This window comes from Falco cherrug, chromosome 13 (genome assembly GCF_023634085.1).
Source record: "Falco cherrug isolate bFalChe1 chromosome 13, bFalChe1.pri, whole genome shotgun sequence".
In the NCBI taxonomy this organism is placed as follows: Eukaryota; Metazoa; Chordata; class Aves; order Falconiformes; family Falconidae; genus Falco; species Falco cherrug.
This window is the reverse complement of record NC_073709.1, coordinates 20585161-20611340: the sequence shown is the minus strand read 5'-3', so window position 1 is coordinate 20611340 and position 26180 is coordinate 20585161. Positions and strand designations below refer to the sequence as shown.

At 36.4% G+C, this 26180-nt stretch overlaps 1 protein-coding gene across 4 annotated transcripts in view; it reads left to right on the top strand.

The window, feature by feature from the left end:
• The window catches only part of PLEKHH2 (pleckstrin homology, MyTH4 and FERM domain containing H2), a 57043-nt gene extending 32529 nt beyond the window's left edge, over positions 1–24514 (top strand). For 3 of the 4 annotated variants that reach the window (XM_055725871.1, XM_055725872.1, XM_005436299.4), the window contains 19 exons: positions 488–624; positions 1715–1825; positions 2086–2172; positions 2677–2835; positions 3511–3591; positions 6704–6883; positions 7702–7810; positions 7910–8022; positions 10251–10430; positions 12227–12324; positions 12786–12963; positions 14770–14925; positions 16305–16402; positions 16813–16954; positions 17696–17841; positions 19403–19532; positions 20412–20498; positions 22242–22379; positions 23448–24514. In XM_055725871.1, the coding sequence (XP_055581846.1) occupies positions 488–624; positions 1715–1825; positions 2086–2172; positions 2677–2835; positions 3511–3591; positions 6704–6883; positions 7702–7810; positions 7910–8022; positions 10251–10430; positions 12227–12324; positions 12786–12963; positions 14770–14925; positions 16305–16402; positions 16813–16954; positions 17696–17841; positions 19403–19532; positions 20412–20498; positions 22242–22379; positions 23448–23630 (2513 nt within the window). In that variant the 3' untranslated portion in view covers positions 23631–24514. Of the gene's footprint in view, positions 1–487; positions 625–1714; positions 1826–2085; positions 2173–2676; positions 2836–3510; positions 3592–6703; positions 6884–7701; positions 7811–7909; positions 8023–10250; positions 10431–12226; positions 12325–12785; positions 12964–14769; positions 14926–16304; positions 16403–16812; positions 16955–17695; positions 17842–19402; positions 19533–20411; positions 20499–22241; positions 22380–23447 lie in introns of those variants that run through there. The other variant, XM_027801192.2, reaches the window with a different exon arrangement.
• The last annotated feature ends 1666 nt before the right edge of the window (positions 24515–26180 follow it).

Sequence of the window (26180 nt, the reverse complement as noted above, 5' to 3'; positions counted from 1 at the left end):
AGTCACCTCCAGCTTCAACATATGGCAGATCTCGGGCCTCGCTTCTTAGTACACAAGCAGTCCAATGAGAAATACAGACTAGAGTGAATGAGAGAAAGGGGAAGGGGAGAGGTTGCTTAGTTTAATTAAAGATCCTGTATTCATTTTCTAGAGAATGAATATGATGCATGTCACTAACTCCTTCCTTAAAAAAGCTGTTGTAATATACCAGAAGGTGATAATACGTACAAGACATCTATTAATTTCATTCACAAGTGACTTAAACTCGGTTTAATTCTGAAGAAAATGGGATTTGGGTATTAGCACTCTGCTAATAGTTTGATAAGCTGATACTTAAAAAAAAGCTTGGTTCCTGCTGCATTTATGCTCATACTTGTGTTTGCCTGCAGATCCTGTTCAGATACTCTTTCTGCATGAATATTCTGATCTCATTTGTTTGTAATGGGATAAAAAAAAATGAAGAAATGTTCCTCTTCATTTAACACAGGTGTGTCTCTATCTTCTGTGACCTCAGAAAGTGACTATGCTATTCCTCCGGATGCATATTCAGTAGATGCAGACTATTCAGAGCCAGAGCAGAAACTTCCTAAGACCTCTTCCTCACCTAGTGATAATGGCAAAAATGTGAGTACGAAATTTCTGTGAAGAAGTGTACCTGTGGTTCTGTGTGTATATTTATGTTCAAAGGCTGCTACCAAATCTCTGTCTTGGAGACTCACAGAATGCCTTATGAGTAAAAATAGCAAAATATACCAACAGTGTGTTAGCCATGTAAGGCTATAATGATTGAAGGGAAGTGGAGGATAATTCTGAGCTTTCTATATAATGATTGAAAATAGGTAGACAACTCCAGAAGACAACTCAAAGCACTTAAGATTTTCCTTTCTTGGAACCAGATCTGGTATCAGATTGCACGTGAAATACTGAAATCAGCTTAAAATTAATATTTGAATATTCAGGGACATAGAAAGGCATTCCACTGAAGGAGCTGAAGGCATCAGTAGAAATCTGTGTGCAGTAATATGTTTCTATAGTTTTCCTCATACAGGGAAAACTTTACGCATCAGAGAAATCAGAAGTAGAGCAACATGCAAGGAAGGTCAAAGAAACCATTATGGAGTATTGGTCTGTCTCCAGAAGTTTTTTAATGGCCTGTGTTAGTAGTTAGTGTTTTAACATACAAGTGTATTGACTGCCTGGTGATGAAGATAATGTATTTTAAGCTTTCTTCATGGAGCAAAATGGTGAACTCTCTTCTACAGGTGTACACACTAAAAGTATGGCTGTGTCGAGCTCTGAATTACAGTGCTCTTTACCTGGTCCATAGGTTAGGCCCTGAAGTTGGGGGAAGATGTATATTTACATGGTATTCATTTTGTTCCTTGTTTAATATAAATAATTAGAAAATAAAATCAGGAATCATCATATTCTTCATTCTTTTGTGTGGTTCTGGACAAATCACTTACTCTCCTTTATGTACTATAACTGTAAGTAGGGATATTAATCAGTTCTCCCACATGCATGGCATTTGTCTTAATTGATGATTGTAAAAAATTTGTTGTTGGACTGAAAGACTCATCAAATACTGAAATTATTCTTTAGCATGCTTTTAAGTCATTAAAGTATGTGTGTGCATATGTATTTATACATATCTCTGAGGGGTATTTTATATGTGTACCTAACTACATTTTATAAATATATACTTCTAAATCAGGAACCTTTGGAAAAATCTGGATATCTGTTAAAAATGGGCGGTAAAGTAAAGACCTGGAAACGACGGTGGTTTGTGCTTAAAGGAGGTGAATTACTATACTACAAATCTCCAGTAAGTACATGTAACTTACCTGCTACTTAATGTTAGATTGTTTTCAGTGAGAATCAAATGCTGCTAGAAGGAAAAGAAATGCGGTCCTGGTGTCTGAGCTGTTAGAGAATGATTCAGGACTCAGTTCCTCAAGAGGTTTACAAGGTACTCAATGTCTAACTAGGAAATATTTATCAAGATTAATGTTTAAATGAGTTCTATAATTATTTATTGCTATTTGTTGATAGATTTCAAATACTCTTTTCCCGTTCTTTCTATAGAGTGATGTCATTCGAAAACCTCAAGGTCAAATTGAGCTAAATGCATCTAGCCATATTGAAAGGGGTGATGGAAAACAAACAATTCAGGTGTGTGCTTTTCTCATCTGTGTTTCAGTGGGGTTTTGTTCCATCCATCCCCAAAACCAACCCCTTGTTCCAGTCCTGTTGGACTGGAAGTCCAGGTGTGGACTTGGAATGAATCACTGCCCTTCATTCGTAATCAAAGAATCATTTCAGTTACAGAAACTAAAAAGTCCTACATGTAGTCTTGTTTGTATTGTTGCAAAGGTCAGATTGTCACGTATGAGACAGAAATAGAGTCGTCTTGGGGCCAGCCATTAGGGCTAGGATAAATTGTTCGTCTGAAAGGAAACAAATTGAGTTTTCTCAGTTCTGCTGTCCTGAAACTGTTCAGATGAAGCCTTAGAAAAGGTCTGTCTGCTCTGCCTGGCCACAGAATGTTTTGTTAATGAAAAGTACTTTGGGGAAAATGAACCCCCCAAAGTTCTGAAACTACATTGTTCAGCCCCCACACTGTGGGGTCAAATGTATAATGTTCCTAATGCTCAAGACTCTTCTGTTACTATGTAGCTGACCACAGAAAAACGAACATACTACCTGACTGCTGATTCTCCCAACATCTTAGAAGAATGGATAAAAGTACTGCAGAATGTTCTTAAAATACAGGCTGCCAGCCCACTTTTCATACAGCCTGAAATCAAGCCAACCATGAAAGGATTGCTTACAAAGGTAAGAATACTCTTGTTTCCCCAATCTGCTTTATTCCATATATCTTAAGAGTAATATCTAGATGAAAATGGCCCCAAAATAAAATAAACACAAGCACAACAGACATGTATTTGCTTTCCCAGTACTTTACAATGTGAACAGTCCAGGAGGACTACCAGCTTGCCTACTTTGGGCAGTATTTTTCTTCTGGTTGGTTGATTTGATTTTTCTTTCTGTCTTTTTTAATTCATTAGTTCCTGTGTTCAGTTCTCCGTTTGCAATTCAGTGGTATCCTAGTTCAGCCTATGTTTCAGTAGCTAATTGACCTACCTTACTTCAGGAGTGCTCTCTTTTTCTGTGTTATTCACCGGGACAGATTATTTAATGATAATAAAATTAGGTATAAAAGGAATTTATCTCTCTTAATTCTTCCATTTCCTTTGCTTCCACTAATTTAGGCCTGATCCAAAGCCAAATGAAAACTCATATTGGCCTTTGGTTTGAGACAAGCATCTAATGCATTCTTATGCCCTTAATAGAGTTAGGCAGTTTTAATTATTTGTCTAGTGATGTGGAAGAAATTGGAAAGAAATTTGAACCAAGGCATTTACTCCCAACATCACCAAACTTCAGAGATGGGGAAATGTAGTCTGTATTTCTCTTGCTGTGCTTGTTTGTAATGTTCTGTAATTTCAGGTGAAACACGGATATTCCAAAAGAGTTTGGTGTACCCTGGTTGGAAAAATTCTCTATTATTTCCGTAATCAAGAAGACAAGGTAGGTCCCTTAATTGTTTCCTCAGTGAATGGAAGATAACATACTGAAGTAAACTTTAAACAGTTACAGCTTTATTAAGGTACAGTTGGCCTGGGCAGTATATGCCCATTTTACCTTGATTGCCAAACATTCAGGCTTCACAGATTATCAAATTGGAAGGTTCCTGTCTAACAGACAGTAATGCAGGGCATGCCTATTGGTCTCCTTCCCCTGCAGGACATGATACATATTCTGCATCTTCTTATCCCTAGCTGAAGAGGGACACTGATCTGCTGACAGTTCAGGTCTGCCTTTCTGAGCAGCGTGAGACTTATCAGAAAAGACCTGCCTGTCATTTACTTCTGGAAGCTGACCCTTTCCAATGTGTTTGCAGTGGGCAGTGACTGCAAGTTTCAAGAAATTAAATGTTCTTTGTATCCCTCAATTGACTTCCAAATCCTGTTCTTTTGTATGTCACTGTACCTCCAACAGGGCTGCAAGAAAGGCCAAAAAAAAAAGCTTAGCAGGATGTAGTTTGCTGCTTTGCAGATGTGTGTCTGTGGAGGGGATCTTTTCCCATTCCCCATCAGGATTACAGAAGAGGAGCTCACCGTCTACAACCGGTGTGGTGGACAGAAATGGAGATGGAGAACAGCAAAAGAAAGGGATGAGAAAATTATTTCTAAAACCTAGGGAAAATACTGTTTGAGGAAGAAAAGGAAGGAATGGGGATCCAGTCAGCTTTTAAGTTAACCTTCCAACATCCCATATCATGTAGGACACAAGGAGCTAAGGAAAGCCAAGACCTCCGTCTTCCACATTGGGCCTGATGTTTAGTTCTCTACCCACACCTCTGAATATTTCCAGTCATATATACCTACAGAAACAAGACAAAGGACACTTCCTAGTTACACTTTTCACCTGTCCTTTTGTTCCAAGGCATTGTATTTTGTCATCAAGAAACATCTTTTTAATGGAGGTGGGTCAGGCACAAGATTTTGGAAACTTGTACAAGAATTCTTGTTAATACTGCTGAGGTTATGAGTATTTGTTTCATATCCTTATTATCTAGCTCTACCAAAAAGACGACTGATGCTTGACAAAATGGTAACAGTCCACTGAGCCATTATAACCACCAGTTAAAAAAAATAGAGAAAATCTCATTTGTAACTTCTAATCTAACCAGATAATCACACTGGGGCCAGTAATTTCTAGTTTTTTTCATAAATCTAGTTATACCTTCTCTTACCCTTCCCTTTTTTTAGTCATCTCTAAATACTCAACTAAACCTTATTTCTAGAATTATGTAAGATAGCAGTAACCATCCATCAAAACATTCTATTTTAATTACTGTCTAAAAAAGAGTAATACAGGGCCGGGAATCAAATGACTAGAGCATTAAACTCTAGCTCACCTTACAGGGACATTAAAATTAACTTGCATTTTTTCCTACAAAGAAATGTCTATATCTGAATTTACACATTTTTACATTGAAGATTTGGGGGTTTTAGCATGCCCTTTAGAAGCATCTAAGAATTTTGCTGGCTTTTTGTGAACATTTCCTTCACATTTGGAACAAGTTTTACTGCCCTTTTAAAGAAAAATTGAAACTAATTTGCTAGCTTGTAAATAGAATAAGAACTTAGCTTTTGTAAGCAGAATTTGTATGAAAAATTTTCCAAAGCTAGTTAATTTGTAATGTTCAACAATTTGCTAATTAAAAACATGTTTGCTGTAGCTGAATGTGCCTGTACTGAAACAAATTACACAATCTGCAGTGGTTAATACAATAATAGAGTCCATTTAAGTGGCCTCCTTTCAAAATCGAATTCTAATTAAAGAATCAGACAACTGTGTTATAGCTTAACATAGTGAATAAATCAGTCTTGACTATTTGTATGTGAAATGGCATTTCTTGGTTCTCAGAATCTTATCTTGTTCCAAAAGTTGAATGCTTCAGAAGCACCACAGAAAATACAAAGCACTGGAATAAAGAGCGACCACTATGTGGTGTTTTCTTCAAAATTATTATATATTAATAGCTGACTTTATCAAATCACTATACAAGAAGTCCATCCTAGATGAGTCAAACTTGCCAGTACTCTCCAGTATGTTATTTTCAATTTGTAAACAGTATTATTGAGAAGCCTCATCTGCTTTTCACTGGTGTTGGTATTTCAAGACAACTTACTTTAGGCTTACACTTGAATGTGGCACAAATAAGATGATAGTTACTGTAGTGCCCGACTATCTTTTTACCAAAGGGAAACAAAACTTCCCTCTCTTTCTGCTGAATCACTAAACATTGCTAGACAACAACACAGAAACAGCAGCCAAAGCTTCTTCACTATACCATTAAATAACACTCTTGAACATCCTGATGTCTGAACAGCTAGAAAAAGAGCAGTGGTGCTGTGGGAAGGGAGGGAGCTTTGTATAAAATAGTCAGTAAGGACTGTGATCCTCTGCTAGTTCTATCACCAGTTGTGAAGATTGCAGGCTGTGTTTGTGTTCGTTGTGGCTTCCTCTTGATAATGACTATGAAATAGTTACTTCTGTGAAAAGTTCCTTTTGAATGGCTTTTTATATAAAGTATTTCCTCATAAAACAATCATAGCTACATATACAGCTTAAGACTCAAGTACTGTGGTCTATCAGGCTGGAGAATTAAAACCAACTGACATGATCTACCACACAAAAAATGTACCTTTTGAATTTATAGCATGGGTGAAATAGGTATGTCAACAATACACTGCTGTCCTCTGAAATAACAAGATTATAATTAAAGTTCTAGGCTTGACACAGGGAATTTTTGCTTGGAACCAGGTCTGGAAACTCTGAATAATTATTTCTCTCACCCTAACAGGCATTTATTGCACTAACTAGATGCAGAAGCAGACCTGGAAAATAATTTTTTTAAATCTCATTTTCAGACTTTGGCACATATCATTCTTCTGCTGTCTGCAATAGCTGGCTTATCTGACATTCCTTGGCAGGAGTGAAAATTAATAAATACAAACGGGTTTTGATGGTAGTTCATGTTTTTCTTTCTATTTGTAGAATAAGAAATACAAAATCACTGTGCACTGAAGCAAATACTTGCTCTCTCACCACTTCTGATATTTACTTTTAGTTTCCTCTTGGTCAAATCAAGCTTTTTGAGGCAAAGGTTGAAGAAGTTGATAGATCGTGTGATTCTGATGAAGATTATGAGGCTAGTGGCCGCAGTTTATTATCAACACATTACACTGTTGTTATCCACCCCAAAGATCAAGGACCCACTTATCTTCTTATAGGATCCAAACATGAGAAGGTAATAAAAAGAGTTTTATAAAGTTTCAGTAACACATCTGTGAGTATTGTGCTGTGATATGGATATTTCTTTGAGAGGAGGAGGCAGGGGACCTGCAAGTCATCCAGCTTGTAGTTTGATATAATAAGCAAGGAGAAGGTCCTGCTTCATTAACATCGATCAGAGTTTGTCTGTGAACCAGTACTATTGTAGGTAATCTTTTTTAAAATAGACAAAAATAAGCAGGGTTGCCTACATAAGGAGATAGAGCAGAATATCAAGTGTGTTGTAATTGGAGAATTTTGCTCACATTACACTAACCTGTAGACAGACCTGTAGCAGATCTTCCTGAGAGGTTTTAGAATACTATTACCCATTTTCATTGATAAGATTTACGATAGGCAAGACTGCCCTAATGAAGTGAAGGAGAAATGAGACTAATGGTTAACAACTTTATTATTATTATTATTATTATTACTTCATTGTTCTCAAGTAATCTTACAGATCTGGTTTTGCTTCCTGACCTTATCTCCAGGTCAGCAGGATCTAGCAGTGATTAAAAGGCACTTATGTTAGCTTTCTGAAGAGGAAAGGAAGAATGCCCTGATAATTGGCCATGATTTCTGAGGGTAAAAAACTTCTGAAGAGAGCGCTGTCCAATCTTCTTCGCTTAATATTTGTAACATAGAGACCATGAATACACGTGTATTCAAACAAGGGGAAACTCATTTGAGTTTCAACAGGAGTGCATGGTAGTGTTTCAGGTTAAGAGAAAAATCCTGATGAAGCAGTTCCTTCCAACACAGATTGAGTGAGCTGATGTTTTTTTCCTGCTTTAGGACACGTGGCTTTATCATCTCACAGTTGCAGCTGGAAGTACCAGTGTAAATGTTGGATCTGAGTTTGAACAACTTATTTGCAAATTATTAAATATGGAAGGTGATACCAGTAAGTTAGTTTCTTAATCTTCTAATCTTCTAATACTTATTTATTGAATGTATTTATGAACTGAATTAATTGCAAAACCTATATATTTTATCCATTTAGCATCTCAGATTTGGAGACATCCTACCCTTTGCCATAGCAAAGAAGGAATATCTTCTCCTCTTACAACATTGCCATCAGAAGCCTTGCAAACCGAAGCAATTAAATTATTTAAGGTAAAAGCATAGCAGATGCCTTTTTTATTAACTGACTTACTATTTTAACTCCTAGCTAAAGAATGGGTATTAGTTGGCTTACTAGAGATGCTCAGCAGGTAAGAAAAAAGAAAAATTAAGTTTATTCTTGCCTTTAGCGGAGTTAATGAATGGACAGTAGCAGAATATTCCTGTATTATCTCACCGAAGACTAGCACTTCCAATGTAAAGAGATTGCTTTTAGTTGTGAGGGAGCAGTTCAGGCTTCAACTTTTGGGCTTTCTACTGAGATTTGATAAAGTGCAAGTTAGTAGAAAAATCCACAGCCATCATGGATGAGAATAATTTTATCCTGCAGTTCTTAAGTCCCAGACAACCTAACAGCATGGATGGATCTTTGTCTTCAGAGAACTGTATCCAAATACTATTTTTTTCAATTGGATTTTAGGAAGAACAAATGGTAGGCAAAAGTTTTGTTGTAGATATATTTAAATCAGCTAGAATACATATCAAAAATTGGGGGGGAAAATGAAGCAAAGTTTTAAGTTTAACCAAGTCACGGATTATTTCAAATTGAGATAGAAGGCAGAGATTATATCTTTTTAATAAAATCTTTTTTTCATATGAAGTAGCTATTCTTAAAAGACTGATTAGGTATTCTAATAATATAAATAGAGAAAATATTGCAGAGTAGAATTATTGAAAGTATTTCACAACAGGTTTTTTTAATTCACTTTTAAAGATTTTCATACACCTTCAGTGAAAAGGCTTTACGAGAGACACATAATGGTTCATAACTGCTGTGCTGCAGCTAGTTTCTTGGGAATTTTTGTATGCCAGTAAGACCTTCTATCTTTCCCAGTTAAAGGCCAGATAGATGGTTGATATCTATGGCAAGCAGTACACTGCGATGCCATTAACCTTCTTTCTCCTCTCTCGTGCCCTCACCCAGGTAAAAAACTACTCCTGAACAGTAAGTAATAGCCAGGCTATACAGTCTGTTTCAGAGACAAAATCCAATCTTGCTGTTCCTTTTTTTGTAAATGGTGAAGTAAATTGCAAGTTGGAAAGCACGGAGCTTGGATAAATGAACTTTCTCCACAAAACATAGACAAGTCTAAAGACCGAATTCCCTGAACCATCAGCTTTCTGGAGAATTCTGATGTAATGGTTCAGATCTGGAAGGGAATCAAGACAAGTGCCCTGTGTTCAGTTGCAGCCACTTGTAGACAAAATTTCCAGCTTGTTTTTTTGAAATGTTTGGACTTTAAAGGAGTATATCCATCTTATTTTCTGCAATCCTGCAGCATGAACATTTAAAAGGGAATGTACTCTGATAAAAATACATTTATATCTATTTGGAAATCACTTTCTGAAATATGTTTCAGACCTAATTCAAATCACAGACACTTGCCTAAAATAAATAAATAAGAGATTACTTGTATGACCTTTATTGAAACTTTGTGTAAATCAGTTTAAAAGTCAGGTCGGGAATTGATTTAGAAACAGACCGAGTCATGTTTCAGTTATTCCATTGCTGATAAAAATTAGTCCTGTGCATCCACATATTTTCATATAGATTAGAAATAGACTGGGCTTCCATCCATTTCTTCTATTTTGCTAAAATACGTTGAAAATTCATCAGCTATTTCACAGAGTAAAGCCAATGAGTGATGCCTAAGTTTTCTTCTAATACAGCACAACAAATGCTTAACACCTGGCTTTCTTAAGACAGTACTGGGGATAGGAAAGGTTAGACTTAGAGTTAAAATACCAGTGAAAGCCAAGATGTAAAACAAATGGGTCCAAGTTATGGTTTTCTTACCTGTGTGTATTCTGCCTTGTTGTGCTCACTACTTGCACAATTACTTTACACTGGCTGTCACTGAGAGTTGTACGTTTTGCATTTTAAAGTCCTGTAGAGGGGTGAGCTATGTTCAGCATGTCCTTAAACCTGCCTACCACTACAACTGCTGCAGTTCCTGCTAGAGCTCACTCCACTGGATACAGAATGAAAAGCCTGTTTTTTACGAGGTATTTTTATCATAAGTCTCTCTGTATAGCTTTTCATCCATTGGGGCCGCTTTCACTATTTTTTGCAGGGCCAGTAGGGTTTCCTTAGTCTACTGGTAAACTGACTTAATTGTGGCTTCAGTTACAGCATTTAGATGTTTTGTTATACAGAACGTCTGAAAGATCTGTTGGGGCTTTTTGTGTGTAAACTCACTTGCTTATTATTTTGCATCTAGACCTGCCAGTTGTTTATAAATGCTGCAGTTGACTCTCCTGCCATTGATTACCATGTATCTTTGGCCCAAAGTGCTTTGCAGATCTGCCTCACACATCCTGAACTTCAAAATGAGATCTGTTGTCAGCTTATTAAACAGACTAGACGTCGACATCCACAAAACCAGGCAGGACCAGTACAGGTAACCCAGTATTTATTTTAATGGTACCTATTTCAACAGCAGTGAAGGAACTACACAGACTGTTTAGAACGGCAAAGGGGCTTTGCTCTTCTGTAGCATCTGCTTACTTAAAATCAAATAAAACCCTGAACATCTTATTATTGCTGTGTCTTCCTGAAATGAAGCTGATGCTATCCTCCTTCAAAGTATGTGAATCTGGTGATAAGAGTATATCTTTTCCTGTGCTGGTTTTAAAGGCTGGACATACAATGGTTTATCTTCAAGTTAAGTGTTGAGTAAGACAAGATGTATGGAACCCAATTCTTTTTTACTGCACCTCTCCTAAGGGAGTTGCTGCATCAGGAAGCTTGGTGGGCTAAACCACGTGGCAGATATCTCTGTAGCATAAGTGTGAAGGAAAGCTGTAGTGCCATGTTGTGGAAACTCCTCTTGTATATCATACTGTTCTGCATGTACCTTGCATGCTAGGTTGTAAATACATACCTAAAATTCTTCACTTTGTCCACTGCCAGCTATTCATTGGTATCCAAATACGTAACAGTTATATGAACTGAAATTGAAAGGAGAGCCAATACTTATAGAGTATTTTGATATAATTGAGTAGAATTAAGTAGAACACTTAGGCTTATGATGGAGCAATAGTTACAGAACTAGGAAATGGATCAGAAAATTAGAAAGGAAATTACCATATTAAGGCCTTTGTAAATAAGCACATTTTTCTCTTGCCACAGCAAGCAGAACATGACTAGCAGATGTACCTATTATCTAGAAACAGCCCTTACCTGAGATATGGCTCGTATGTGTGCATGGCTAAAACATCCTCAAAGCTTTTACAACAGACATAGCACATTCATGTCAGTCAGCACACACTGAAGTTACATATGGTGATGGTATTTAAACTAACCATAATCCGTATTTGGTACTTTTTGTACCACTACCAAGGCCTTCTCTTTGATACAGATAAATATATTGTTGCCATCATAATCCACTGGCACGATTTTTAAGAGTTAAAACAGTCTGTAAAATGTTTGCAGCCTCACGCTAATTTTTTGAAGTCCTAACTCCCACCCCTGCTTCTACTGCAGTGTCTTCCTGAAACAGAGCTGATGCTATCCTCCATCAAAGTACAGGTATTTGATGAAAGGGAATGTCTCTGTCTGTGCTGTCAAATTTGTGTTTAATACTAGGCAAATCAGATAAATCATGACAGAGAAACCCCATTTTTTATATTACAATGTGATGCACTGATACAATTGTGAGAAAAGTAGTTGCAATGTTAGTAAGTATATCCGGAGTACAGAGCAGTCTGTATAAAGTGAAGCCTAATGGATACATACTGAGCAATGAAAATATACCAAAATACTGAATAATTGTTTTTCAATAGTTACTGTCTACTTTGTAGAAAAATGTCTTATGGGTTGCATACATAATATATGTAACAGGAGAGCTGAATTAAAATTGCACAGGCTTTTCCTCGCTTCTTAGTGCTTGGCCTTGCAGCCTTAGTATTTTCCTATATATTAACTGCTTTTTATACAAACTGATCTGCTTTCCCATTTCCAGCCCTGAAGGAAACTTACTGTACACAAGTAAATAGAAAGAGGGCATTTTTGCCTTCCAATGAGGTGACATGCTTATTTACTCAGCTTTTTCTGTGTGTTTTGGTTTTTTATTCCCATTTACAGCGGTCTGTTATTTGACCTGGCACAGTTAAGCTGTACTGCTGGCCAGCAGCCAGAGCAGGAAGTTTTATTTTGTAATATGTTTAAACCAGTGAATGTCTTCCCTTTGTCCAGGGCTTGCAGCTCTTGGCTCTCTGCGTTGGACTCTTTCTGCCCCAGCACCCATTCCTTTGGCTTCTTAAACTTCATTTAAAGAAGAATGCAGATTCCAGGTGTGCCTGAATATTATTACCCAGCTAGCTGACTAGTCTTTCTGAAGTACCGTATTTTCAATCCTTCATTTAATATTTCAGATCTTTTGACATATATTTTAAAATAAATTTGAGTAGAATTGTGCTCCAGTGCTACTAAAATGTAGTATGTTACTTCTATGCGTAACTTTTATCCTTTGCTTTGAAAAATACTCTGCAGTGAAACTCTGTATGTTGCAAAACCGTGAAAACCAAAATATGGCAGTTACACAGAACACTCTGAGCCATGTTCATCTTCGGCACTATTCTGTTGGTCTCGGTAGACTAATTCTCTTTATAATTCCACATGGAAAAATGTGTTGGAAATCTCAGAGTGAAATCTGAGTGCTCCTCCTATCTGGCATCCCCAGAGAGATTTACTCACAGTTTACTATCATTTCAATCAGTCCCCAAGAATTGTTTTATTTCTTTTTTTGTCACAGGACAGAATTTGGGAAATATGCAATATATTGTCAGCGATGTGTAGAGCGTACCCAGCAGAACGGAGACCGAGAAGCCAGACCTTCCAGAATGGAAATCCTTTCCACTCTTCTAAGAAACCCCTACCACCATTCGCTGCCCTTTAGTATTCCAGTTCATTTCATGAACGGCATATATCAGGTAACAAGTAGACCATGAAATGTGAGGTGTCCCAACCCCTTGCTATTAGCATACACATGAAGTAGGATATTAGAAACAGAATTGTAAGTGTTAAGGTAAACATGGTTCAAGTTTCATCCTGTGTCAGTGCTCTCAATGGCAGGCACAAGGTCCTTGTGATCTGATTTGATCAACAAAGAGTAAAGGTTTTGGGAAAAATCTTTAAAAGAAAGAAAAAAACCCCGAAGCTTCTTTAAAAGTCAGAAATACTAAAGTTCTGTTTCTTATTTAACTTGACCATCAAATGAATGAATTAGACTGAAGAAAAGGGAAAGGTATTAAATTCCACTTCCTTTCATCAGGCATCTTGAAAGTTAAATATCTCAGTGAAAGCCTGGAAGCACAGCTGTAGCTCCCATTATCAGTCATGAAGGATAACCATATTCCTTACAGAACAAACACAGCTTCATTCTTAACTCTTTTGGGACTTCATCAGTCAAAGCCTGTAGGAAACTTTCCATGGGCTTCACAACCTGGTTTGTGTTTCTAACTGTGAGAGCTGACTGAAAAAAACCAAGTTTTTAATAATTCACAGTATTCCTAGACAGAAAGCACATTTTTATATGAAATCAAAGCTGTATCGAATACACTTTTCATTTCAGGTCACAGAATAACTCTCCTTCTCTCCTTCCGCCCGTGCCCCCGCCCCCCCCCCCGCCTCCCTGAGCTTCTTAATTGTTTACTTCTTGCCCAGTAAAACAGGAAAAACATGTATTTAAACCATCCTAAAAGGTTTCAAAATTCAGTTTTAACAAAAAAAAGGAAAAACTGCCCAGCTGCTCATTGTTGAAAAATGTATACTTCCAAATGCTATGAAAATTACAATTGAATATGTAAATTACTTCAGTGGGATCAGCAATTAAACAATTATAGTGGTATTGAAAACTTTTGTATTCATCTATGAAGCTAGATTAAGCAGATTTTTTTTTAATGCCAACCAGTGAGAAACCCAAAACAGAAGTCCAAGATTCATTTTCAAGTCATTTCTTTACCAAAAGGGTAAAACATCTTCATCATGTCAAATACAGAACACCCTCAAAACAGATTTAAGTGAATATCAGCAACTGATACCTGTACAAAAGACATTTGCCATCTCTTGCTAAAAGGCTGTAATACTAGTAACAACAGACACAAATTCAGATTTGGTGAAATAAAACTTACAAGGTTTTATATATTACTGACCTATGTAGTACTAACAGAGCAACATTGGTAAAATATTTCAGATCTGCCAATGTAGATCTGCCATCTAATATCCATCTGAAGTTGCACGTGATGAAAAAGGATTAATTGATCTCACTTGTTTCACTACCATATTGGAAAGTGTGGGTAGTTATACTTTGCATTTTTCAAGTAGTATTTGTCACAAAAAGCTCAGATACTAGACTGCTTTCTGTTGCATAAATTCTGTAGCAGAAATTCAAGTGCAGCAAGTGCAAAGAAACCACTGTAAAGAAAATAAAAATAGTACATTTGAAAGCATTTTGGTAGTGACTTTGATTTTATAAACAAAATGCAATAAGGTACAATCTGCTGGGAAGTTAATCATTTTTTGGATAGAGAAAAATTCCATGAAATGGACTTCCTATGTGGAAATCTTGAATCTTCTCCAGACCCTTTGTAGAAAATAATTTCCAACAGTGATAAGTTATTCACAGAGGATATAATGGGTCTTACATTCTCACTGTTATTCTAGAGGTATTATTTTTCAAAAATTTAGATTTAAGGGGGGCTGTTTATAAGCAAAATATATTTTGGCTGCTTTTTTAGGTTGTTGGGTTTGATGCCTCTACCACAGTGGAGGAATTTCTCAACACCCTGAATCAGGATACAGGAATGAGGAAACCAGCTCAGTCAGGATTTGCACTATTTTCTGATGATCCCTCTGGCAAGGATATAGAGCACTGTCTTCAAGGAAATATCAAGGTAAACAAAAGCCTTGAATGAGTCTTGCATGTAAAACAACAATGTATCTTCATTATACACAGCTCTCTTCAGACAATGTAAAGGAAAACGTTTTTCAGGCTAAAAACTGTCTTTAGGGTTTTTTCTTCATAACATAAAACGAAAGATTTGAAAAAAAAATCACTTTTTCAACTGCTCAAATTCATTCAGCGAACTATATTTAAAAGCTTTGTTTAAGAGACTGATATTATTCAGAGAAGTAACAGCTGGGTTAAAAAAGAAAAAGTATGCTGTTACTATTCACAGTTCCTTAAAAGTAAAAAGCCATTGGAGTCCAACATGCATTTAGAGATTTCAGTTAACATTTCTGGTATAGCTCCAAAATATGACCATTTGAGGTCCAAAAAGTCATTGACACTGGGGTGGAGATCCTGGGGAAGAAAAAAATATCTAAATACAGAATAATTAGGGCTCAGTTCAGGAAATTTCCAGTGTTTGGTTTATCATTGTTCTGAAGTTTAGTTCCCTCTATTGCTAGAATTAAATTTTTTGCAGCAAAGAGTGGCAAAACACAATATAATCATTCTTCAGTAAAATATATATATTTTTTAAGCCTTTTAGCAACTAATGAATAATGAAATTTTTGTGCTTCTACCAAGTAGTCTTTTGCAACTTTTGGCCAGTGTTGACAGCTGCACTTTGAGTTACAAGTTCTGGTACAACCAGGCCTTAGTGACAAACAAATAGGGTCATCATGATCAGCTCTCTCCCTTTACCAGAATAATTACCATATGGAAAGCAAAATGTTTAAAAATGGTAACATTGCAATGTAAAGGTAAATGTAACTGTAGAAGCTGTTCACATTACTGCTTCCAGGAGGGCTCTTTTATGAAGGAACAGCGACATGCAGCCCAGCAGGGCTCCCGGGACCTCTGTTCTACCTCCTCCCCATCTGCCCACCTACCCCACTTGTTGTGAATAAACTTCATGCAAACTTCATAGCAGTTACTAGAAAGGGCCTGAAAAACTCCAGCATCCAATAGAAAGAGAAGGCAGTTATCAAAAGCATTTGATTAATTATGTAACAACTCACTCTGTAATTACACATTCATTGGCTGCTACTAAATCAAATACCTGGCCTTTCCGTATAAGCATGTTATGGATCGTTTCCAAAGGTGGTATGTGTGTTGCAGGATAAACAAACAGCGAAAATGTTAATTATTAAATGCTCCAACTAAGAAATGCAAGTAAAGTTATCTTCCAGTAGCTTTAAAAATTCAAGCTATTTATGTTTCTGATATGTAATAGGTAAAAGATATTTTAAGTTGACAATTTCTATTCAGAGGTGTTTTCAAAGAGGAATACATGGCAAAGTCAGTTTTGTATTGCTTTCCTTCTAGATTTGTGACATAATTTCAAAATGGGAGCAAGCCTCCAAAGAACAACACCCTGGGAAATGTGAAGGCACAAGGACTGTCCGCCTTACTTACAAAAACAGGTTTGTTTAGCAAATATAACATCTCTGCCGTGTCCCAAGATATTTTTATTTTATTTTTGCAGTTTCTTAATCTGAAAAATATTGGCTGACTCAAAGCTTGCAACAAAAAAAGTAAATGGGTGTAACTGGATAATTTGGGGTTTTTTAAATACAGTTTATTTTTCCTAGTTCTTAAGAGGACAGCAGGGCTGTCCCCCCACCTACCCCCCACCCCCCAAAAAAAAAGGGCAACAGTGAACGCAGAAGACTGAAATTAAATATTTGCCCACTGGTTCAAGTACAAGTGTTGCTCTGGTAATGTGTTTTGATGCTGACATAAACTTGTCACATTTGGAGCAGATACTGCTAATCCTCAGGGCTAATGCATTTCCCTATCTTCTTTATTTAATAACTTTCTGTCTTTTCTGTAGGCTTTATTTTTCAGTTCAAGTCCATGGGGAGACGGACAGAGAGAAGCTGCTGCTAGTATATCAGACAAATGATCAAATAGTCAATGGACTTTTCCCTGTAAACAAAGAACTAGCAATGGAATTGACAGCTCTTTTAGCTCAGGTAATCCTTGTGCATTAAGGACTCACACAGCAGTTTTACAGATGAAAAACTTGAATAAAGAAACTGGTCCAGGATTGCTTGACAGTCAAGTGACCTCCACGTTTTACGCATGATAGTGCAGGAAATACACTGGGCTGGAATCTTTGTGTAAGGCTAACTCTGTACTTCAGTGACTATGCTTTACAGTGTACGCTGCTGTTGGCACCAGTACAGACAAAATTTGCTTTACCTCCTATGCAGTCAGGCCCTCTGCGATGAAATACTATGTAATCAAGTACCATTTCTTCACAGTTCCTTATATGATTTCTGCAAGTTAACACACCAAAATAACTGCTGCTTAATGAAAGCCTAAGACTCCTTTTCTAGACATGGTCTTCATAAGATCTGTTTTATTTTAAAAAAATTAAAGGCTCAAGGGAAGGTTATTGAGAAAGTTGTTTGATGGTGTTATCAATAAATCTAAACTGGTTTGTGTCAGCTGGAGATCTAGCAGTCTCAGAACAGAACTAGTAAGTATTATATTTGTACAATTTATACTTGATATTTATCCTCTTTTATGGTAAATATAAAATAAGAAAAATAAAATTACTCGCATGACTTTTATATCTGTGAAAAATATACATTAATTGACAAACTTTTTCATTTTATACTTCATAAGAAAGAGAAGAAGACAGCTCCTAACATCCAGCTGGAAAATTGCTCTGGAGTAACACATAATGTTCTTCATGATTTTCCCCTCAGGTAGAGATTGGAGATTTTGAACGGCCTTTTTCAACTCCAGCAGGGCAAGTCACTTCCCAGTCCAAGTCCAATCAAACTTTAAAACAAGTTTTGGAGAGATTCTACCCTAAGAGGTACAGGCATGGTTGTTCAGAGGAACAGTTAAGGTGAGATGTATATTCTGATTCATACTCTAAAAATCTAGGAGTGACATGAGGAAGTTTCAAAGTGTCATTAGGTACAACTTACTGTTATGCCATATTTGCCTAAACCTGTGTTTGAAACTTATTTTCTTACTAAATTGAAGAACCCATTTCCTCTGTGTATTTCTAAACAGAGGACCACCAATAAGCATGCATTCCAGCAAAAGCTGTACAAGTTACTACATAGTGTTACAAAACCCAGCGATTTTGAGATTCTTATTTTTCTTATTCAGCAAATCTAAATTAAGTCTTTGCACAGACTAAAAAAACTACTGAAAGTAAAGGACACAGGGATCTGATCTGAATGTTTGCTCTTCATAGGTGCAATCTCTTGCAGCCAGTCAAATTGGCAATATGTTGACTTAATGGACTTGCTAGTAAGGTATCAGTTAATATAAAATGGATAACCTGGAAGTGATTTCAATCAACACCTACTAACATGAGAAAGAGCAGAACAGTGTAATAAATTATCCAAAGCCAATGAGACAGCAATTTTGAAGTCCAGTAAACATCAGAGAAATGTTTTCCTCATTCTTCGCTACAGGTTTGAGAAAGTTTAAAGCTATTGTATGCACAAAGTAACATTATTACATACGCAGAAGGTAACAGTATTCATTCAAAAGTATATGCACAACAAATAGTTAGGCAATTAATTTCAAAGGACAAAGTATAAGAATAGACTAACTCATGGAGGATAAGTCAAACATCTGTTGAACTGTTCAGGTAATCCCTAAACTACCAATGGCCAGAGATGGAAGTCTGTGGAGGGAAAAGAATCACTCTATACCCCCTTGTGTGTATTCTTTTGCTAAGGGTGCAGTTTGACTTCATAAACTTCCAGAAAGAGTAAGCTGCAAGTGCAAGGTCTCCCTTTACCACACATTCCCTCTCCCTTTTCTTGGGCTGCGTCTAATAATCTTGTGGCTGCTGGGTGAGTCATTCCTGCAGGTGAATGTGCTAGAAAGGTATTCCGGGGTGGGTTTTTTGGAGGATTAGTTTTCCATAGGATCGTTTTATTGAACCAACTCACCATGGTGCCAAAAAAGAAAAGAGGCAGTGTGAATGCATCATGCATCAGAAGCACCCTTTTTGGTAACAGTGCCTAGATACACTAAAAAAGAGTAGCGTTAAGCCGTATCTTGCACATCTATTACTAGCTACAGGTAAAGATATGTGCTAAGCTGGATGGATTTTTGGAATGACAACTGGTATAGCTGTTGAGTACTGATAAAGGTAGATTGATTATCTGTAGAAACACATTAAAAGCTGTCCTAGACTTTTTCCCTTTATGCTGCAACTGCTGTATCAATATTTAATCATAATGTTGCAGAAATTATAAGGTAGTTTGTAATTTTCATGTGCATAAACATACTAAATGATGTTTGAGGTTTATTTAATACTGTATAAATGATAGTTGTATTAAATTATGATTTTAACAAATGGATTCTTTTTTGCACATTAAACTCACTATGGGTAAGAATTTAAATTCTTTTCAATAACTAAATCACATACTTCATTTCAACAGACAGCTTTGTCAGCGATTGTCTACGAGATGGATGGCTCTCCGAGGGCACAGTGCTGCAGACTGTGTGCGCATTTATCTCACTGTAGCCAGGAAATGGTCTTTCTTTGGTGCTAAATTGTTTGCAGCAAAAGTAAGAAACTTTAATGAGTTTGAGTGGTGGGTTTTTTTCAATATAAATATGATTTTGAAAACAGTAGTACCTTTTTGTTGAAGACAAGTGTGCTATACATTTTCTGGTTGAATCTCTTGTCAAATTATTAACTTAAGCCATATACTGGTAAAATGTAATAACCATGGTACTAAGTATACCATAATAGTAACTTTCCAATACATGTACTGCTTGTTTTACATTATTAATTTAGATGGTATCTTTTCATTTTCTTGTATCTGAGTTTGAGATAGCCTTTCTGTTTCAGACTTTTTTTTCCCTGATAACTAGTAGAATATTGAAAAGGCATCATTAACCAGCTATGGAAGCTGAACCTTGCAGAAACACTACATGTTGTTAAGGGTACTTAGAGCACTCCCTTCTGTGCTGGCCTCTCTCAGTTTCTGTTAAATCACTAGTATCTTAATTCTCTTGATTCAAATAACAGCTATGTTAAACAGAACTGTCACCTGACCCCTTATATTTTATTAGGTAATCCCAGTGTATATATATATATATAAAATTGCTTATCAGCACTCTGTTCTTTGCATATGTAGACATACGTGCTAGTGAACAAACTTTAAAACACCTGATTTTTTTATTTTATTAATCAGAGTATACATTTTATTGGACTAAGCACCAGGGGAGGCTTCAAGAGTATTAGATAAGAGTTCACCTTTCTGGCACTGGCCACCTACATGGCTTTGGGCAGCTGCTTCAATTCCTTTACTTCAGTTCCCTCCCAGTGTAAATGTCAGTAACATCTGTGGATGGAGAGAGCTCTATAATAGCTGAGAATTAATAATTATTTACATATTGCCTCATTTTGAAGTAGTAATTGAAGAACATTTCTCCTTGCAGCCTCTAGCAACATCCTCAGTTGAGAAGTCCTTCATATGGTTTGCTGTACATGAAGATGGCATAAGCATCCTAGATTACAGCTCTATGGTAAGTGAAATTTCTTTTTTAGTTTTGGTCAAAGTAGATTTTAATACTGAGTATATGGAGAGATTCACTACCGTAGTACATAAAAGATGGCATTAGCCTTCCATGCTGAGTTATCTAGTCTTTCTTATAAAGCAAAAATTCAAGCCTTTCAAAATGCTTTAATGTTATCATCATTATCGTAGTACTAATAATAGAAATAATTAATGAATTCTTTGCACAGAATTTATTTTTGTTTATCAGATACAGGTTTTATATCTTTTAATGAAATGTTAGTGTTTTAATCATTCAGATGTCAGGAGATCCACAGTTACAGTTCTTACAATAACATTAATTTTCTTTTCCTGGAGACTTCATTTTCCATTATTATTCATAATACATACACTCTGCAAAGAGCAGTTACTTTAAAAGATTGTTATTTTCATTGTATTATTTTTGTTTAATAGTAGGTAATATAACCCAGTGTTATTTAATTATGTCATTTTAGGCTCTGATTTTTCTTTGATTTGCAATAAAAGTTTTCACAGAAAACGACTCATGGTAATCAGTGTAAAAAAGCAGTCCTTGAGAAGATCCCTGCTTTAATTTATATCCTGCAAAGAAGCAGAATGGCATGGCGCTATTAGCAAGTGCTAATATTGAATATCAGAAAATTAAAATCTCAACTTTATAATAGTACTGATACGGGCCTTTTCATTACGTTTCTTTGCAGTTAAAGAAATAATAAAACAAAGAATATGAGGAGAGCAAACAGCAGCTCTGTTCATGAAACAGGAGAGAACAGGAAAAATGAGCTTGCATTTGACTGCAGAAAACTCTATAACAGCATCTACTCGTAGAGCTCACTGTGGCATTTCTGCAGAGCACTGCCTGTTTACAACATCAGCAGGCCTTACTTGCTATTCAAGAAATGCTCCAGGGAATATTCCAGGGAATATTCCGATTTTCTGCAGGAAGGATCAGGGGTATCATAAATGATGTTGCAAGGGGTAGAGAAAAACTCTTTCAAAATAAGGGCAAAAAGAGCTTTAGTAACCAAAGGAGTTTAAGTCACAGTGTACAAATACTGTCTTGCGATGAATTTTAAATGTGAACATCTGCAGCAAATTAGTATGAGTCGTAACAATAAATTAAATGCTAATCATAGACTCAAAGGCCACTAGTGTGGTGTTGAACACTGAGCAGTAAGAGCTGAGGCATGGAAAGCAGAGGAGCCTTCAAGAGCATTTATGCTTCATCTAGATGTGAAAAAAAGAGAACAGAGTTTAATTTCATTTGTGTGTATGCAAACTATATGACTGCACAAAAAGAAGTCCTGGAGTTAAAGTCCTTTAGATGCCTTATACTCTGCCATTTAATTTATTTAGACACTGCTTTGATTTCATATGGAATTCCTAAGATCAGCTTCTCTAAAAGTCAGTCAAGGCTTGTGTAAAGTGAATTACACACTTGAGTTGAAACCTGCTTCTAATATCTTTGATCTAATTAATTTTGAATAGAAACAGAGGTCAAACCTGTAAGAGTTATCATCTGCAATGGAAGTTCCTCCTAGTGCAGGTCTGAACGAAGCTATCTCAAAATTTACAATTAAATTCAAGATTCGTAAGAGGATAACAACATTTTGAAAATTTTGAAAAATCACATGTTCAATTGTATTTTTAAAGAAGTATTTGTCTTATCTGTCGTAATTCCTGCATTGTCTTGCTTATAGCTTTGCATTTGGGTTTTTTGGTTTCCTTTGTTTAGCGGTTAACAGTTACATATACATATAAGAGTCTGATGACTTTCGGAGGCTATCAAGATGATTTTATGTTGGTTGTTAACAATGCTCAGACAAAGGACAAATCAACTGAAAAACACCTTTTTGCCATGACAAAACCAAAGGTTAGTATATTACCTGAAACAGCTTCCTACCATCTGCTACTTTTCAACTTTTTCTAGTGGTTAATCTTTAACAGATGTGAAAGATGAAACACCTTCTTTATTCCTAACATTCTCAGATTATTGACTTTTGCCAGATGGTTTTAGAGAGCGAAACAATTAGTAATATAAGAGCTAGCAGTGACAATACTGATATGTTCCTTTTCTTTTCATGTCCCTGTCTATAACATTCCAAATTTTTCATAGGAAAACAAAGAAGGCTATTAAGGACAGGAATTATATGCAGTACCTAAAAACTAGTCTATTTTCTTAATCAGCACCAGAGGTAATTTTTAAGAAGATACAGTGGAATTGCAGAACACAAGATCTGAAGGATCAGTCACTTAAAAATCCTAGGATATTTTTACCTTTGGTAAAGAAACTGTTCATGCTTTTTAAGTTTAGATTCTCTCCTTCACTGGTAAGATTGACTATATTTTTTAAAAAAGCAAATTGTAGTCAGAACAATTTATGAAACAGAATACAGAATTCCACATAGAAGTTTGGGTCAAAACATGACTCTTCATAGAAATAAGTATAGTAAAATAGATCTGTTCGAGTTTCCTTCAGTTTGGGCCCTTTTAGGCAAGGTTGTGTGGATTGTAAAGAGAAGCTACGGTAAAAAGCTCCCAGAAGTCTTTATTCCTTTTATCTACCCTGTGTCTTTAGTTCTCTGAGCAGTAGATATTTTCTAGCAAAACTGAGGGAACACATCATAAAAGCTTTTTCTAAGAGCATCCTCTTTCGGACTTCAAAATATCCAAGTGAAAGAAGCCATCTGTTTGAATCATTTAAGACTGTGGAAGACAAAGTATCTAGCATACAGATGGGAAAAATATGACATTATTTGCAAGGAGCAATAGAAAAAATCTCTATTAAGCATCTCTTCTCTCCCCATAATTAATATGTTTGATAAAGTACAAGTACTTTTCCAGTTGATGGTGATTGTCACTTGCTAAAAAGTTAGCTATTTTTTCAGCAGTCAAAACACATCACTGTGTTTTTCAAAGAGTTTTGTATTTCCTGTTACAGATTCTGGAGATCACTCTTCTGATTGCCAGCTATATTAACAACTTTCATCAGCTGAAAGGAGCTGTTCATCACCTCTCTGCACCAGCATTACTGACACCGCAAAGTGGACAGAAACTCAAGGAAATGGGGAGTCAGCCACTTCTTGCAAACAACAGACCAACTAAATGTCCCACTTTGTTATGAAAAGATTATGTATCATGGTAACGCATCATTGTCACAGGGTTTCTACACTGACTGAAAAATTTTTGATGTACATGACGTAGAGCATAAGTAGGTCCATAAATTTCAATGTTTATATAACAGGAGGAGCCCTTTAATCAAAGACCTGGCCTGAACTGGAATGATGATGAGCCAATTTAAGGATTATGCTGTACTGGTGGTGGCTTGTGCCTACAGCTCAGAAATAAATGTCTGTCGATAGTGGTGGGGAAAGGTGGCTGTGAGAACAATTGCACAGGTTTTAGTACCCAGATATTTACTCAGGGACCAAACTGTCTTCAACTCTTCATCTCTGTTTTTCAAAATCACACAAGCTGTATAACCTTCATTTTGAAAAGGAATTTTTGTTTAAAAAAACCAGTCAAATACAAAATATTTTCCACTTCCAGCACCCGTCCTTATTTGCAATACAAGCACCACGAGACTAGAAAGAACAAATTGATATGTATAATTTTTTCTTTTTTAAAAAAAAGCCATAAGCACATCATGTAAATTTAAAGAACATTCTCATGATTCACTGTAGCCTTTGTTACACTTGGCAAGTCTTCAGCCTTGGTCTGGTAAATTTCTAAATAATCCCACTCTGACCCAGCCTTTTGGAAAAATCTAAATTGGACAGGCACTGTATCTAGTATAGTTTTGTTGAACAAGATTCTGTACCTAATTTCTTCTTTAATCCAGAATAATAATATAATACAGGTGCAAGAATGACTCACAATTCAAAACACAAGCATAACACAGAAAGCCATTGCTTGACCTGTTGTGAGTAAACTTAGAGATGTATGTGCCATATAAAAACCGCGTGTAATGTATATACATTGATTCAGAATAATATTTTGTAAAACTTGTACTTCTTGTTTTTCATTTGTATCTATACATTTCATATTATAATACTAATATAATATTTTTGCACACTGAAGACCTAATGCTGCATCTGAACTATGGGAATAGGAGTACTTTCTAGTTACCTTTTTCAGGTGCAAGCCTCAGTGCTACATAGGGTCAAGTATATGGAAGTTACACCCATTTTTATTTCCAACCCTCACATTATCTTATCAATATATACAAATATCTTAAGGGTGAGCATCAAGAGGACAGGGCCAGGCTCTTTTCAGTAGTGCCAAGCAATAGGACAAGGGGCAACGGGCACAAACTGTGACACAGGAAGTTCCATCTGAATATGAGGAAAAACTTCTTTACTTTGAGGGTGACAGAGCACTGGACAGGCTGCCAAGAGAGGCTGTGGAGTCCCTTTTCTGGAGACAATCTAACCCCACCTGGACGTAACTCTCTGCAACCTGCTCTAGGAGAACCTGCTTTAGCAGGGGCCCAGAGGTCCCTTCCAACCCTGGCCATTCTGTGATTTTAATTTCTGTGCAAATAAACCACTTCTGCAGGCTCTGAAATGGATCAGCAGCATACTCTTAATAGATAATTTATATACAACCATAGAAAACGTAGTCAAACATAAATCACTGGTTTATATGCATTTCAGTTTCCACTTCTGCTCATTAATCCCTTACTGCTAGCCCTCATCAGGGTTTTTATTTTTGTTTTGTTTTTTTAATTACTTAAAACTGAATTTCACAATGATGAATTTGAATATTGGTTGATGGTTGAAAATCTTTGTTTTATGACATTTAAACATTTTAGATACATACTCATACTAGAGAAAAGGAATTTTCAGCTGTTAGCCCTCTATGAAAGGTACGGAGTATGCCCCTGAAGAATTAAAATGGGTTGGAAGGGATATACAGGTTGTGAAGGAAAATGCTTTTAAAAAGTGGAAGGACAAACTGGCAGGCTGACTTAATAAATACATCTCTTCTGGAAGCTCTCAAAGTCCTGCCACAGCTACTTAAGTCTGCAGGACTCAAGCACCATTTTATGAGTGGTACTATGGGCCAATGCTTTGTCTTGAAAATTACAAGCAAATAACAAACATATTGTATCTAGATGTTTTCACATGTGCAATGCAGAAAGAGCTTCCTGGCAAATATCACCCTTTGTTGGTGGTTGTGGCACTAAATCCTTCTCTTTCAACAAGGCAGGGCCAGCAGCAGGAGGTTTCCTTCCTAGAGGGTGGCTGATCTGCCATCATCAAGGAAAGCATACTGGAAGCTACAACCGACCTTGGCACCAGCTGCAGCATCGTTTTGTGCAGCACACCACATGAAGTGATGTAGATATAGTGGTGAAATTCAGTTAGGAAGTAACATCCCTTTGCAATCAGCAGAACAGTTAACTTTCAGAGATTTGAGGGCACCAGGGCGTTTGCAAATTCAAACAGATGCTGCTGCATCAGTTGTATTCAGGTCATAGTCTAAATGTTCTCAAATATGATTAGAAACTTTGATTTACAAATACAAAAATCTTCACGTCATCGTGAAATTATGGTAACTGTCAACCTAGAATATTCCAGCTAGTAATTCTTTCATAATTGTCCAGTTTTAAATGAATGTGGCAGATGGGGTTCTATTAGCAGGCAAAAAAAGTGGAGCATTTTGCTAGCAA